The sequence below is a fragment of the Halichondria panicea genome, chromosome 7 (genome assembly GCF_963675165.1).
Source record: "Halichondria panicea chromosome 7, odHalPani1.1, whole genome shotgun sequence".
Classification (NCBI taxonomy): domain Eukaryota; kingdom Metazoa; phylum Porifera; class Demospongiae; order Suberitida; family Halichondriidae; genus Halichondria; species Halichondria panicea.
In genome coordinates, this window is record NC_087383.1 from 5,346,017 (window position 1) to 5,363,657 (window position 17,641).

The window sequence follows — 17,641 nt, forward strand, 5'->3', positions numbered from 1 at the left end:
TCATTATAATGAACACTGATACTATAATTATACTTAACCCTTTTCTGATATGCCTTTTTTTGTGCATTCTTTTTTTTTGGCATTACTCCAACACCAATATAACGTTTTCCTGCTTATATCTCTCATTTCTTATATCTCTCATTTCTAGGCAAATTCTGGATTGTCATGTACATGGCACCAGTGGAGTGCACAGTTCGTTTGAATGGCAGTCTATGTTTAAAGTCAAACGATAAGAGTGAGGATTGTTTAAAAAGTTATTGTACTCAGCACTCGAAAATCGTTTCCATATGTTGCCATCATAAACATCTCCAAGAAAATCTTCTGGAATGACATTAGCTCGGCTTCTCCACTGCTCACATTTTTCTACAAAGCTTGGCCGTTTTAAGAGGTGACATATACTTGTTTTAAGCGACCGGTATGGATATACTTTTATTGGTGTTAAAACAGTTCTTTTCTTGGTTTTGTGTGATTTTAATAGCAAGGTACCACAGGGTTGAGGATGATTAGGAACTCAAAATGCATGACAACATCGCTTCGATTCTTTCTTTCCATTAACTATTTGTATACAATCCTTGTATTCGAAAATGCAGCTACACTTTGGACAAACTACGTATTCAGTGAATGACTGCTTGTTGAGTCCTGCTAGTTTTTCCATTTTCCCCATGGTAGCAGGAATTGAGGAGGAAGCTTGTACCATCAACTCACACTGAAAAGCCTTTCCAAGATAGTGAATGAAGTACCGTGCAAATTTAAGAAAACTTGTCACTCCAGCACTTGATACGTTGTATGTAGCTTGCCAGAGCAAAATAAATATAAATAGTATCCGAAACTATAGTATCCGAAACTGATTATCTGTCTCTTGTATCGCTGACCAATGACCATTGTCTTCAACGTCAGAATCTGACTCTGAATCTTCACTAGACGACCACACTTCCGTGACATCCTGCATAATTTAATGAATGCATGATTAATGAATGACCAATTCCGACTCTGTTGCTGGTATATTTCTAGAAGCAACTCGTTGAAATGCAGCTGTGACAGCTAGGCTCATTAACATCAATTACAGGCCCGCCTCCCCACTGGAATGGTCACTAACGAATTCCCTTTCCTGATCGTCAAACACTCGTTGTCGTGATGTATGATAACATTATGCTACTGAATACTGTAGTGTAGATGAATTACGGTACACTGAAGTATAACTCTGTCTTGGAATCAGTATAAGATCCTACATCTGACATAGTTTCAAAGAGCTGCAGGCTCGTCATTCAATGTAGGTCTAGGATCAGCCTGACACTGACTAATGGTTCTAGCCTATAATAAGGAGAGCAATAAACACTATCCCAAACTCTCCTTTTCTTTGGATGATTGGAGCCCATTTAATAGGCAGCTAGCTACATAGACAATTAATTAAGACAATTAATTAAGATCCAGATTTATCAATGAATAACACGAGGTACACATCTTAACTATACGTACAACTGTACAATGCATGCAAAGAAACGGCTCCCGTCGATGACTGTAGTGGGTTGCTTGTAAATAGATTCATTCTCAGCGGTGAGATTTACTTGCAGCAACGGCACCGTCGAGCCCCGCCCCCGTGAACTTCCGTCTTGCCTTCCGTTAATCTGAAAGAATGAAAGAAACGGAATACAGCCGTTTTTTATGCCTATTTTTGCTGTGCTAACGTCGCCTCCTCAGTCACTATCAAGGGTCAAGTGTCACACACAGCTATAAGTTTCTTGGGAGACAGTGTCACTATCAAGGGTCAAGTCAAGTACAGCAAGTCCAGTCACAGTGTTACTATCAAGGGTCAAGCGTCACACACAGCTATAGGTTTCTTGGGGTTCCTAGACACACAGCACATGCTTGCTCACGCTAGGTGGAATATTCTATCAAGATGGGGAGGGCGTGGCCAGACCTAGGTTGATCGCGCGTTAATTTTAGGGCCTGATAATTTGCAGTAAGCACGTGTCTATATCTAGAACTGATTGGAGCTAGGATCTAGGAGCTGTGGACAGGTGTGTTTATTCGCTAACTAAGGACCAGCATTCTTACACTAGCTTCTCAGGTGTGGTAAATGTATCTATTGAGTTAGCATTTGTGCGCTATACTGAAAGGGGGCTGTCAGAATAGAGCTGTTTTCTGAGACTGTGACGGTGTGTATTTTACAATCCATGGGGTCGGCTTTCTTCATGATAACAAAATATTGACAGCTATACCCTATAATAAACTGTAAATTTTGCTCTCAGCAAGTTCAAGTCTAATCCCCACCTAGGGGGCATTACTTTGACAAGTGTAACACTGCTCGATTCAATGCTGTAGGAACTGTGTGTCAGGCTGTTTTCTGAGACTGACACTACTTGTGAGACTGACGGTGTGTAGGCGGCGGAATTGCTTGAACGTATAAAGCAGGATATGCTGAATTTTGAGTGTCATTGTGGAGAATGCAGAAAGTGTAAGGTACTGAAAAACCCATTGTCCTAGGACAGTGGTGTTTCAGGGACATTCAGGGACATTCAGCGCCTTAGACGGGAGAACGAAGCACTACAAAAACTGCTGGACGCCTGTAGTATCCACCGGAACTATCTAGAAGTAGCTGTAATGTATCTGTAATGATCTAGAACAATCTAGCTAGAATTGGAACTGTACTTTGTACTTAGTGGAAAGTTCTAGAAGTTACTTTAGCTTTGTATATATAAGAAGGTTCTGTACTGTGCTCGGTGTGTGTTCTATTCTACCCCAAGAATATTTATCTATGTCAAAGTGAAGACAATTAATAGATACAACAATTGGCGACAAGGATTAACTCAGAAGACAAGAAGAAGCTATGGCTACCCAGCATGGCGCTTTTGGAGAATTCTGTCCAGACAAAGAAGACTGGATATCCTACACTGAAAGACTAGAGCAGTATTTTCAGGCGAATGATGTCGACGCTGCAGAGAAGCAGAGGGCTATATTACTGAGTGTATGTGGAGCATCAACGTATCAACTGATCAGAGACTTAGTGGCTCCAGAACGGCCAAGCACCAAGACTTTCCAAGAGGTAGTACAACTCGTGAAAGAACACCACCAGCCTCCACCATCGTTTATCGTGCAGCGATACAATTTTAATATGCGAAGCCAGAAAGAAGGAGAGACAATTTCAGCATTCATGGCCAGCCTGAGAAGACTCTCTGAGCACTGCAAATACGAAGCTATTCTGGATGACATGCTTAGAGATAGACTCGTTTGTGGAGTCAGAGATAGGAGGATTCAACAGCGTTTACTCTCAGAAACAAATCTCACCCTTCAAAAAGCTATGGAATTAGCATTAGCAGCAGAGGCAGCAACTCGCAACTCTCAAGAACTCCAAGCAAGCAAGACACAGAACACTGAAGCTCTACACAAAGTCCAGCACTCTAAAACAAGTCAAAAGGAAAGCAAGAGCAAAACGTTTGGACCTTGCTACCGCTGTGGAGGAAACCATGCCCAAAGGGATTGTCGATTCCGAGAAGCTGAGTGTCGTGAATGCAAGAAGAAAGGACACATCGCTCGAGTATGTCGCTCTAAGACAAAAAGGAAGTCAACTCATAGAGTCAGTCAGGAACAAAGTGAGTCAGAAGGAACTGAAGATGAAATTCTACTCCTACATTGTACAAGAACGAACACTACTGAGCCGATCACTGTTACCGTGAAAGCAAATCAAGCTGACCTTGAAATGGAAGTGGACACCGGAGCTTCAGCTTCCATCATCAGTGAAGCTACTTACAAGAAACTCTGGCGAGGTCGTTTACCTCCACTGAAGAATACAAATGTCAAGTTACGTACTTACTCAGGAGAAATCATCAAGGTACAGGGAACCACGACGATTGAAGTGGTTTACGAGAGTCAAAAGGAGCAGCTTCCTCTTCTAGTAGTCGTTGGAAATGGTCCAAGTCTACTTGGAAAAGACTGGATGAAAAAGATCCGCCTAAACTGGAACAAGTTAGTGCACAAAGTGGAAGAGGAACACACACTGAAAGCTGTTATTGCGAAACATCCCAATGTTTTCAAGGAAGGACTTGGACTAGTCAAAAGTTATTCAGCAAAGATTCATGTTGACCCTACCTCATCACCGAGATTCTGCAAGGCAAGGCCTGTAGCCTATGCTCTGAGGGTAAAGGTCAATGCCGAACTAGACCGACTTCAGAATGAAGGCGTCATCGAGCCTGTAGAGTTTTCTGAATGGGCTGCACCCATTGTTTCTGTGATCAAGCCCAATGGATCTCTTCGTATATGCGGCGACTACAAAGTGACAGTCAACTCTGCATCGAAGCTAGACAAGTACCCATTACCCAGGATTGAAGATCTATTCTCTCAGCTGGAAGGAGGTAAAACATACTCTAAACTCGACTTATCTAACGCTTTTCAGCAAGTCTCACTTGATACCGAGTCCAAGAAGTTCACAACTATCAACACGAGCAAAGGTCTTTTCCAGTATACTCGACTTCCGTTCGGTATTTCTTCAGCACCTTCCATATTCCAGAGAGTTATGGATGGAGTCTTGAGCGGTCTCGATGGAGTAGCAGCTTACATTGATGACATTGTTGTCACCGGAAAAACAGAACAAGAGCATCTGCAAAACCTGGACAAGGTACTCACACGATTGGAACGAGCAGATCTCCGACTCAACCCTGCCAAATCAGCCTTTATGCTACCAAGTATTCAGTATTTGGGTCACGTCATCTCAGCTAAAGGCATACAACCTAGCCAAGAGAAGGTTCGAGCTCTACTTGAAGCACCAGCTCCCAACAATCTCCAACAATTGAGATCTTTCCTGGGCGCTATCAGTTATTATCGAAAGTTCTTATCCAATCTGTCCAGTAAGCTGGCACCACTGAACAAGCTCCTGCAGAAGGAAGTGAAGTGGACATGGGGAAAAGAACAGGAGTTAGCATTCAAGGAAGCTAAGCAGCAACTGACGTCTACGAATGTACTCACACACTACAACCCCGAAAAGACCCTGTTGCTATCATGTGACGCCTCACCTTATGGGTTAGGAGCAGTTATTTCACACAGACTGGATGACGGAAGTGAGAAGCCAATAGCTTTTGCCAGCAGATCATTGGCACCGGCTGAAAGAAAATATGCCCAATTGGACAAAGAAGCACTCTCAATTGTATTTGGAGTAAAGAAGTTCCAGCAGTATCTACAAGGTCGAAAATTCATCATTCTCTCTGATCACAAACCACTGCAACACCTACTCAGTGAAAACAAGCCGATACCGGTGTTGGCATCTGCCAGGATTAAGAGATGGGCTCTGATTCTCAGTGCGTACGATTACAAGATCGAATACCGACCAGGACAACAACATGGCAACGCAGATGTCCTAAGCCGCCTACCTCTTCCAGAGACAGTGAAAGAAGCGAGTCTGCCAGGAGAAACAGTTCTTTTAATGGAAACTCTTCATAGTGCACCAGTCGATTCCAAGAAAATCCGCTTCTGGACAGACCACGATCCAGTAATGTCTAAAGTCAGAAGATTAGTGTTGTCAGGATGGAAATTCTCAGATGACGAGAAGTTGCAACCCTACCAAAAATGTCACAAGGAATTAAGTGTACAGGATTCTTGTGTGCTGCGGGGAGAAAGAGTTGTTGTTCCAGAAGAAGGCAGAAACAAGACCTTAGAAATTCTACACGATGGACATCCAGGAATAACAAAGATGAAGCTACTAGCAAGAAGTGTCGTTTGGTGGCCAGGAATCGATTCGGATATCGAAAACAAGGTAAAAACGTGCGAGATGTGTGCACTTCACCAAAAGTCTCCTCCAATTGCCCCTTTACATCCTTGGGAATGGCCAAAGACGCCATGGACAAGACTACACATCGACTACGCTGGACCATTTATCGGGAAAATGTTTCTCGTAATTGTGGATGCTTACTCAAAATGGTTAGAAGTTATGCCTGTGTCGTCTGCCAACTCCACTCAGACAGTTACAGCACTTAGGCAAGTGTTCTCTACCCACGGGATACCCGAAGTCATAGTGTCTGATAATGGCACTCCATTTACAAGTTTCGAGTTCAAGACATTTACCAAGAGCAATGGAATTCGTCACTTAACATCTGCACCATACCATCCATCAACCAATGGTCTTGCAGAAAGAGCAGTCCAGACTTTCAAGAGAGCAATGAAGAAAAGTGGATCTGGAGAGTTAAGTACCAAACTAGCTCGTTTTTTGTTTCATTATCGAACAACGCCTCATTCTACAACTGGCCAGACTCCAGCAGAACTACTCATGGGACGTTCCCTCCGAACATGCTTGGACTTGTTAAGGCCAAACATCAGAGCTAAGGTAGAAAACAAACAGCTCTCGCAGAAGTCATCTCATGACGTCAGAGTGAAAGAACGCTCATTCTTCCCACAAGACAAAGTGTATGTTAGAGAAGCAGGTACCAATTCACCATGGACGCCTGGAGTGATTGTATCGAAACAAGGAAATCTTACATACGGAGTGAGACTAGAAGACGAACGACTAGTTAGGAGACATGTGGATCATGTTCGAAGTCGCTCTTCATCCTCCGATGAACCGCAGCAAACTGAAGAAGAAATGCCCGATGAGATAGACATACCCTCATCACCAGCTCAGCCAGAAGAATCACAAAACCAAGAAGAACCAGCTCAACCAGAAGATTCACAAGAAGAAGAGCAACTTCAAGCTCAAGAGCCTCTCAGACGATCTACTAGAGGTCATAGACAACCGGAACGTTACGGATATTCAATTCCCACCACAGATGAACCTTCAATCTAAGGGTGGAGGAATGTAGTATCCACCGGAACTATCTAGAAGTAGCTGTAATGTATCTGTAATGATCTAGAACAATCTAGCTAGAATTGGAACTGTACTTTGTACTTAGTGGAAAGTTCTAGAAGTTACTTTAGCTTTGTATATATAAGAAGGTTCTGTACTGTGCTCGGTGTGTGTTCTATTCTACCCCAAGAATATTTATCTATGTCAAAGTGAAGACAATTAATAGATACAACAACGCCGCGAATAAGTGCGTCGTAAAGATGACAGCCGGCGAGTTTGAAGAAGTAAGCACCACAGTCCCGTATCTATGTAATCTGTGTATCTGTAGAGATCGAATGTACTCGTAAGAATGGGTGGGAGACTGAAGCCACCACAACTGTTTACATACCAAGTGAAAATTGTACTAACATACGGTGCATTGATACTAGGAATGGATGATGCAAGCAATGTGAGTGCACAGACGTCGGTCACGCTGCCTATGTAACACTGTAGCTATATAAGTTTACTGTACGATAATTCTCAGGCGGAAATTGATCCAGTACTGTTAAGGTGTGAGTCGTCCAGCAGACCGAGATTATTCAAAAATTTGCTGTGCGGGCTATGTTGGAGCTATGCACACGCTGTAGGTACCAGCACATGCGCATTGAGCTGCTCTTTCACGTGGTATTTTCAACATCTTGCTTTCTGATCGAACTATGTCACCGTGAGAACATTGAGAACACTTACTTAGTGTCTATAGTCACTATAGTCACTTTGTGCCTTTGTGCCTTCGTATAATATTGTTTGTGTATGTTTGTGTACATAATTGTGAATGTTTGTAAAAATCGCTAATTAGTTGGGGGTGGTCAGTTGCTAGGTAACGATGATGATGTCATGGTACCCCCGGGGTCTGGGCTACCTGTAGGAAATAGTTACGAGTGATTTCAATGTATGGTTCATAAGATTCATAAGATATGGATTTTTAAAGAAAAACATGTATTTATTCTGTATTATTTTGTTTTAATTAAAGCCGGGAAAGGGTTAAGGAAGTAACAGTGAACTTAATTAAGGGTGAACTTAATTAAGGAAGTTTAAGCCTTATTGCTTCGTACTATGTACTACTATACTACTACAGCGTGTAATTGCCCCACTATACTTTTGCCCCTTGTTAATCACAGATATCCAAAACTACTACTACTACTGCTGCTACTACTATTACTACTACCATAATAATACGTCAAACTGAACTGAAAAGTTTCTATTATATATTATTCGACACTATATATATTATGAGTAACACCAGTCTGGCGGTTCCAATAATGTTATGGAACGGAATTCAGGTTGGTCAGAGTTGGCCGGTTTCCAAGACACCCATGCCTTATCTCGTTCATTTCCATATAATACCCGGCCATGGGCCATGGACAATTACAGAAAAATTGATACCCCTATCCATCCAAGCTCAAGTGAACCTGCTGTAGTAAGTTTCTGTGTTAAAAAAGTGCTATAATTATACTATAATTATGTGCAGTGCGCTTATAGTAAATGAATTCAGTTTTTACTGATTTACCGTGACATTATATCCTTGCATGTATGTATATAGAACTTAGAACTTAGAACTTTTGTGGACATGATCGATCTAACTGTACCAAGTCCGAAGGTAGTGAAATGGATGATCTTCCTCCTGTATACTGCATCACGAAAAGTCTACTCCAAGGTTTGAGGCATGTGCATGCATGTGCTTACAGGGCTGAGTCTGGACGAGCTGAAGCCAAGCATATTGTGCAAAAACATCAACAAGATGAAGAAGATTTTCAGAGGGTGCACGTTCGGAGAAGCCACATATTTCAAGATGGCCTTCCTTCAATTAATGTTGAAAGTTGAAAGTTACATAGGCGAACAGTCAGTTATGATGGTGGACCCCGCCGTGAGTTTTTCCAGTTACTCATGAGGGAGTGTTTCAGCAAGTCAGGATTGTTTAGGGGATGGCCATGGCCATGCAATACAGTACCTGCGCACAATGTTGAAGCTGTTGCTGATAACAAATACTATATTGTCGGCAAAATGGTATCTATGTGTATAGTGCAAGGAGGCCAACCACCACTCTGTTTTGCCGAAGCTATTGCTGATTTTGATGTTTACATTATTGTAGTATTTTGATTCATTATAACAGTAGGCCACTTGGCTGTACATTATATTACATACAGTTCCTTCCGGTTTACATCGTGAATAAAACACATATAACATGAGAAATCCTATCTTATTACATATAGGTGAAAGGATATTTCCTCTACCAAATCATTGCTCAGGAAAGACTTCGACTTTCGTTTCGATTGTGGCTACAGCAAGCCTACCGTCCACATCACCATAGATGACAATAAACAGCTGGTGAAAGCCATTTGGCTACACTTTGTGTTTTTTCTCCCACTTGCTGAGTTGCAACAGTTGCGTAAAGGATTTCGTGAAACTCTGCAAATGGAATTGTTAACTGTTTGCCACCCCAAAGTTGTTCACAGCTTCTTTTCACAGCTTCTTGATTGCGTCACGGGCAACTGGTAACTGCAGACTTTTTCATTAACTCCTTCGTAATTTTGTACTCACCTCAAGGCTCAAACAACCGCACAAAGGAGGAAGCTGTCATTCTAAGTTGGACCGAGTATGTTGAGGAATGTGTTGGTAACCCTTCTTGATTTTATGTCAAAACTAACCTGCAGCTGGTTTTGGTACCACACCGAAGCTTCATTTCACCAATGATTCTGGCCGGTCTTCCAAGGGCTTCAACATGCGACTTAAGCATTACTTTCTCTAGGTCGTACGGTCTCCTTTCTATTGATGGGTTTAAAGAGAAAATGGACTTGGCAATATGCGGCTCCTTCGGATTTGGTATACCATAATACCCCGCTATGACTTATGGACGTATTGTGTTAATTGACTTTATTGACTTATTAATTGACTTTTCATCGCATTTCTAGTTATGACATGATATGTATACGCGTATATATAATATAATTATGTATACTGCATTAACCCTTTCCCGGCTTTAGCCGTCATAATTATGACGGCAGCGGTAGTGATAATTTTCAAAAAATCGTTGTAGGCGCTGTGTTGGAGCTATGCACACCCTGTAGGTACCAGCACATGCGCATTGGGCTGCTCTTTCACATGGTATCTTTAATATCTTGCCTCAAGGTACGCTTTGTGCAGTACTGTCGAAAGAAAAGTGACCGTTTGATAATGGCTACAAGATCTTTGTAGTACAACCTCAGCGAGGTTCTAGGGCAGCTAGACAGTGAGAATAACGATACTTATGGCCTTGTTGTACTTATGGCCTTGTTGAGTAAGAGGACAGTGACTGGGATCATACCAAGAGAGGAAACTACTTCTCAGAGGTCAAGCTATAAACATAGAGCCTGAAGAGCCGGAGGAAGAAGCTCCTGAGCATGAACCAAAGTCCTGGACCTTGTAAGTAACTATGGAGTATCATATGTAGTCTGGATAGCTTCAGTATGGTATGCTTAGTCTAGTTAGTACACAAGTGGACATCATGAGCCATCATTGAACTTGTAAACCTGTGTGTAGGTGAAGAAAACATTTCCCGGGAAAAGAGCGTCTGCCGATACAACCTCGCAGAGTAGTTTCTGCTGATCCTGATTGAACCATGTCACCGTGAGAACATTGAGAACACTTACTTAGTGTTTTTAGTTACTTCATGCCTTCATACAATATTCTTTATGTTCATAATTGTGAAATGTGTAAAAAATCGTTAATTAGTGGGGGGTGGTCAGTTGCTAGGTAACGATGATGATGTCATGGTACCCCCAGGATCTGGGCTACCTGTAGGAAATAGTTGCAAGTGATTTCAATGCATTGTTCATGAGATATGTATTTTTAAAGAAAAATATGTATTTATTCTGTATTTTGTTTTTTTAATTAAAGCCGGGAAAGGGTTAATTGTTGTGAGATAATTATGGTACAATTATACTACATGCATGATTATACTACATGCATGATATTAATTTATGCAATCCAAACAGCCTGACAACAAATGACGTCCAATAGTTTCAATAGCTGTGGTGTACAATCTCTTTGCACTCGGAAGTTTGGAATGCTTCCAAATTTCGAGACAACTCACTGCAAGGGAGTCTTGGTACCGGAACATGTGCATTCGTTAGTTCATCAACATCAATTTCACTTTCTATATTATCCAAATCACTCGTACACAAGCCTTCAACAAGCAGTTGGTACGGCGTTCGGCTGCCTTCGGATGACAGCGAATGATTATTCCAACTTTCTTGAAACTCGGAAAGGTTCTTATTTATCAGGGGAGATGAGTGGGTCAAGCACCTCTTCGACTCGTACTCACAACGCATCTGTGAACATCTCTCCACATGCGCTCTATTCACTCGTTGTGGACAGAGCTTCCAGTGGGAACACAGGAGTACTGTGATCCCCCATGATCTGAACGAACAAAGCCTGAAATTCTTCGAAAAAAGTCCAATACAGTGGGTGCACGATTGTTGTCAGCACAGTGTAGGTAGGTAATTGTACGTGAAAACCCATCTACTGCTCCATGAATAACAAATCGCCATCGTATAAGCTTGTGATGGCCGTCAATATGCCATATGTAATTTGGATGAGGAACGGTATACACTCTACGTCGTACAACAGAATGACGACGGGCAACAACATTATCATGATTCGTGGAGCATTCGGCGAGTTACTCTAACACCACGCCGAACCAGATGACCCTGTAAAAGTACCTCACCAAAGTACCTCACCATCATTCGGATGCTCTTGTTTGATTGCTATAATCAAATCATCCAGCTCATTAGTACAAAGGGGGGGTGTAGCCTCACTAAGTGTTGATCAAGAGATATTCATAAGTTGTGCAATCTTACTCTAATTAAAATTGAGTTTCCTCCACTCCAGAATCATTTCAATGCTGATATCTTCCACAGGCAACAGGTGGAGGAGCGACACTATATATACACCATTGAATTGTGCACACATAATAATTCAAAAGCGTATATGACACAATAGAGATAAATTTACCTATTTCCTGTGATGGAGCCTGACTTGCCATGGTATACTAATGTATAATGAAACAGTTCCTTGTCTAGTACAGGTATTAATAAATTATAACCCACCCAATTTATTTCCACTGACATTCCCTATATCCTCCCACTGACATAATTATAATGATTATATCTGACATAATAATTATAATAATGGGATATATGTTATATAATTATATCCCATGCTTGCCACTGAAATATAATATATCCCTGCTGACATATAATTATTATATCCCCAATATATATTATATCCCTGCTGCCCCAATATATATTATATCATATATTATGCTGACATATAATATATATCCCCGATATTATATCCTTTGTTTAATTGAATTTTGACACATAATTATGGCACCCCATACTGTTAACTTAATTGTATCTTTCACCACAGGAATCAACTGACTGTCAGTCTGCACACAAAGCCCACGCAGTTTAATCTGCAGTCTCTGTTGCTATGCAACAATCGTTAAATTAATCAGAGTAACATTGCTAATCTAATTATTTTCACATTCATTGCCGCTTCCTTCGTTTACGTCTTCATCAAATTTTCGTTTGCACTGCAGCTCTGCAGCTCCTCTATTTTTACTCTCAGTTTTATCTCTAGAAAATCACCATGAAGACCTTTCTCAACTGATTGCAACATGCCAGAGGCACATACTGTCTTCGAACTCGTCATGGAAGATTTGGCTATCCCAAACCATAACAAACAGAAGAAGCTCGTAATGATGGAAGCTCGTAATGATGGTATGATCAACCCCGTACAGCATGGCGTGCTAACGTGGACATGCAGTTCATCGTATCCAGACGTCGGGTCATTGACTACTGCACCAAGTACGTCACCAAAAGTGAGCCAAAAGTGAGCCAAAGTCGTCAACGACACCTTCACAAGAATAGTCAGAGGCTGGCAACAAATCTCTCAAGACCAACTCCTAATACACACTGTAGGAGACATGCCACATCCTGTTGCAGCTACAAATGTACAAATCATCCATCACGCTTAGCTTGGAGGAACAGGTCCAGCAAGATGGTCGAGCAACAGCCCTAGACCACTACCTTGCCCGACCATCCTCTGCTACCTTCAATACCACAACAGTACACCATGCCAAATGAGCTGGGTGCACAGCCTAACACGAGAAGCAACAAAGTGGTAGTCATCACCCGATTGTACTACCCACCTGATCCTGCTGGAACCAAGTACGAGCAGTATTGTCAACAATCATTGATGAAGTATAAGAGTTTTCGCACAGGGTCATTTGCTCCTTCCTCCCTTGAAGAAGACCTACAAGTATACCAACAACAACAAAATCCAACCAACGATGAGGTATATGTTTTACTGTAGGATGAGCAAAGCCGGTCACAACGAGCACAAGAAGAGTGGATGCTTCAGCCAGACAGCAGACTGGACAGCGGATCACACGTTCACAACACCAAAAAATCTTCAAGAACGTCAGCTGGAGGTGTACACCACAGTCAAACACCACTACGAGAACAACAACCCTACACCACTCTGCATGATTGTCACAGGTACAGCTGGCACAGGGTATCTACATCAGACTGCTGTTAGGTGACACCGCCTGTTTGTGTTTCAGGGCGTCCGCAACTGCATTGAAGATATTAGGTGCCGAACGGAGATTGGGTCAATAAACATTGAGCCGTTCCACTGTACGGGGCGGTCGTCTGGGTGGACTGGTATTAACCTATATGCGGCTTCGATGTCCACTTTAGCTAGAAGTGCTCCTTTTCCGATATGGAGTATTCTGTTGGCTATGTCGTCCACCGTGGTATAGGATAGGGAGCATAGCTCAGGCTCAATTCCACTGTTGACGCTACCCATGGGAGGGTGGGATAGGTCGGTGATTAGGCGCCACTTGCCGGTGTTATGGCCCTTTGGGATCACCCCAAAGCGAGTTGGGGGCAACGGATGGCTCGGGCCGAGTAGGGACTGCTCTTTCTGTAGGTATGCCGTAACCACTTCAGGGTGTTTGTTGAGATGAGAGGTGCCCCATACTGGAACCCAGATTCGGAATCCGTCTGTTAATTCATTGATAATATAGTTGTGTGTCTGGAGGGCATGCTTCCAGGCCAATGGTGTTCGACATGGAGTGCATGCGTCCAGTGCCAGAAGGTCAGTGGTATAAGGGTACAGGTTGTCCCACGGAATGTCTGTGTGGGAGAGTGCGGAGTAGTATGGCTCAGTTAGAGACCATGTATCACACCTTGTGGGTGGAGTTTCTAATATCCTACGTGTGCATGCATACCCAACTCTAGCTATCTTATGAATTATTCTATCATTGAGAGCAGTACCAACAATAAATGAATAGTGGTTCAACGTAATGACGTGGTGAACTACTACAAACAACACCAACAACACAATAAATGAATAGCTGGTTCAACCTAATGAACTACTTAAAGGGTCCGTTTCCCTACGATTGAAATGTCATTGATGCCAGTGGCGGCCCTGACCATATGAAGGCTCGGATGGGACCCTCGGCATCCTTGGCAGGTGTGGGCTCTGAGGCAACGTTGGGCTTTCTTGCCGCCCCTGTCTGAGTAGGCCAGGCCTGGGGGTTGGGCCAACTGCTCGTGGGCCTGGTGGGGCAGTTTTACGTCATGTGGTCTGTGTTTAGACATAGCTCGCACCTCGGTAGCCTCGATCCCAGGCCGCTCTTCCTCGAAGAGAGGTCCTGGTATCGGCTGTTTGCGCATGCGCCACATAATCCCCAGAAACTGGGGACTCCGGATATCATTGTATAATGCTCAGTAAAACCAAATGCTCAGTAAAACCATGACGTCACAACGAACGGAAGTGGATTAAAGGAAGTGGAGAAGAAGGTTTCTAGCCCGTGTGATAGCATTCTAATAGCTGCCTGCTATGTTAACAAAGAACTCACAGCCTGCAACAGTAAGGCTGACATTAGCCTATATGGACAGGCCACGCCCATCTGACACTAACCTTGGTGAAAGTCTACATGTAGACTCTATCAGAAGAAATAGCATGCTGTAACCAAACGTACAGCTATGTCTCTAGCTAGCTAGCTATATAGCTCTGTGTATGTAGCTCTGTGTATGTAGTGTTGTTCTTTGTGTGTATGCGTTATTCAGGATATTTTTCGGGTAAAATGTCAGTTTAATGGAAACATTACGGTCCAATAATTTTGCGCATGCGCAAACAGTCAGTAGCAGGCCTCCTTTCTGAGGCCTTGTGAAGGAGGCTAGCACCACGGGAGTGTCTTGGCCCGGCCTGTGAAGGCCTCGTTGAACCAGTTCAGATCCAGGGTTTTCCGACGATATTGTCTATCGTAGGCCCCAGTTTGATAATTAATCCCTAGGTAAGTGAAGGTAAGTGAACAATGCAGGGGGGAAGCGAGAGGTGAGGATCCCTGCCATGAGTGCATACCGCTCTGCCCACTGCCTGAACAGGTGGGTGGGGTCTACCCGATGCCGAGTCGAGTACTCAATCTTCTTAACTGTCTTTGACAGTAGAAGTGCGGCCAGTGGTGGTATGGGGTGGGGGTGGGCCCCTCGGCTGTCTGGGTTGCCACCAGTGCCAGTGGCATCAGGCTCTCGCCTGGGACCTGTATGTCTTGGCAGCAAACTATCAGAATGGATAGCCAATGGAGTGATTGCCCAAACCGTACCCTATATGGAGTGGATAGCTACTGGCGTAAAGCTATCGGAATGGATAGCCAGTGCCCATGCCCTTAATTAATTTATTTCAGTTACATGTATATCTGGCAATGCGAAGCTATCGGAATGGATAGCCGGTGCCCATGCCCTATTTCAGTTACATGTACAGTGCAACAAGTAGAACTTTTGTTTTTTTACGTATATCTTCTAAACTAAATGTGATTGGATCAATTTGAGTGCAGGTACTGAAAGTTCAACTAATTGGCGCTTCCAGTGGACCACCACCTGTTATATCATATGACATCATCATTCCAAATGGCTGCTAGAATATGTGTACATTGGAAAATATGTTAGGCATGGAACTATCTTATATGTGACAGGCTCTAGGAAAACCAGACTATTGGAGCAGACTAAAATTTTGGTGATTAATGTACCAAGTGATAGAGCAGAGCATTGCCTACACAATGATATGCTTAGTGTTCACATACCTAGTTTCATACCCGAGTTATGCGCGTTGGAAACTCGAAGCCGTAAAATGTAGTATCGAGAAAAACGGCTCTCAAAGATTGCTTAATTAGGAAAAATAAGGTAATAGCGATAGTTTGGACGAAGCGTTTCGATGGAAAGAGTTGGATTTAGAGCATCAGATTTTACAGAGAGGTAGTAGAAGGACTGTAGATACTTATACATCAATAACATTTTATTTGAGATTTTATACTGTAGGCATAAATTTAGCTGTAGCTCAATACTAAATTCTGCTCCAATAGTCTGGTTTTCCCAGAGCCTGTCACATATGTTTGAGAAATTTGTTGTGCAAGTACTTGCACATCTTTTGAGCAGTGCAGGCTCTGAGATACACAGAATTTTGTAAATTTTTAGTAGCGTGTTAGGCATTGATTTTTTGAGTTTGTGCTAGTTAAGGTGAGGAGCATGTACTACAATAGTATACTTCATTTGTACTAACTTACAGGAGCTAGACCAGTCTCTTCTTTGCTAGAGCGGCCCTTCTTGTCAAAAATGGTGATTTTCTTGGTTTCTGTTGCGTAGTAGTGTAAATTGCCACGCCCCTGTGACACATTATGACTAGGTGTAGTTGCAGGTTAGACTAGTTGCAGGTTAGACATCACATGAGCTTGGATGTAGCAAATAAAGACAAGTGATGTCACAAATCAATGAATATCATTGCTTACGTCAGCAAAAACGGGCAAAGAGCAGCAAAAAATCATAGATTGAAGAGTTAGAGGGATAGGAAACGGTTGGTATCTCGAGTAACATCCGCGCTACGCTGCGGTTTAATCGAGGCCATCACAACAATATCTATTTCTACACTCAGTGCATAATAAACTACAACTAACTGTGCTTAGTCCGTGCAACTCACTTATATTTCAAGGTCTATACCTACTTGTAGTCATAACCAGCACGCTTACACGTTACATGTTCCAATAGCTCTTGGGAACATATAACTTTACTGGGTGTGGTCAGTCATTAGCAAGTACTACACGTGGCTCATGGACTAGGCGTGTTATAAGTTGCTGAAAGAGATGATGTCTAGAGGAAACACAGCTTTGGGAGTTACCCGGCAAAAATGTGGTTAATAGCCTCATTCATAGGGCGTAGCGCGGATAATTTTCGAGGCTCCACTGCAGATTCAATGTAAAATCATCACGTGCACCACTCCGTTTCCTATCCCTCTAACTCTTCAATCTATGGGCAAAATCACCATTTTTGACAAGAAGGGGCCGCTCTAGCAAAGAAGAGAATGGGTAGTACAAATGAAAAGTATACTATTGCAGTCATGCTCCTCAAAAATCAGACCTTAACTAGCACAAACTCAAAAAATCAATGCCTAACACATTTGCTACTAAAAATTTACAAAATTCTGTGTATCTCAGAACCTACTACCAGCCTGCACTTCCGCTGGAGCTCAAAAGATGTGCAAGGTAATGAAGTACTTGCAAAACAAATTTCAGATCTTAACTCAAACATATAAGATAGTTCCATGACTAACATATTTTCCAATGTACACATATTCTAGCAGTCATTTTGGAATGATGATGTCATATGATGTAACAGGTGGTGGTCCACTGGAAGCGCCAATAGTTGAACTTTCAGTACCTGCACTCAAATTGATCCAATCGTTTAGAAGATATACACAAAAACGTAAAAAAACAAAAGTTCTACTCTCTTTGGTTGT

The 17,641-nt window shown here is 42.5% G+C and overlaps 1 protein-coding gene and 1 long non-coding RNA gene across 3 annotated transcripts in view; one reads left to right on the forward strand and one right to left on the reverse strand.

The window, feature by feature from the left end:
- LOC135338693 (uncharacterized) overlaps positions 1-16,857 on the reverse strand; it is a 28,549-nt gene extending 11,692 nt beyond the window's left edge. Inside the window, exons 1-2 of one of the 2 annotated variants that reach the window (XR_010395731.1) lie at positions 16,416-16,857; positions 39-943 (exon numbers count right to left, since the gene is read on the reverse strand). This is a non-coding gene — a long non-coding RNA (uncharacterized LOC135338693). The remainder of the gene's footprint in view (positions 1-38; positions 944-16,415) is intronic. The other variant, XR_010395732.1, reaches the window with a different exon arrangement.
- LOC135338692 (uncharacterized protein K02A2.6-like) lies at positions 2,582-6,953 on the forward strand. Its single transcript, XM_064534744.1, has one exon. The coding sequence runs from the start codon at positions 2,828-2,830 to the stop codon at positions 6,764-6,766; it is 3,939 nt and encodes a 1,312-aa protein (XP_064390814.1). The 5' UTR covers positions 2,582-2,827; the 3' UTR covers positions 6,767-6,953.
- Positions 16,858-17,641: the final 784 nt, after the last annotated feature.

Coding starts and splice junctions, on each gene's coding strand:
- LOC135338692 (XM_064534744.1), top strand. CDS start 2,828: ATGGCTACCCAGCATGGCGCTTTTGGAGAATTCTGTCCAGACAAAGAA.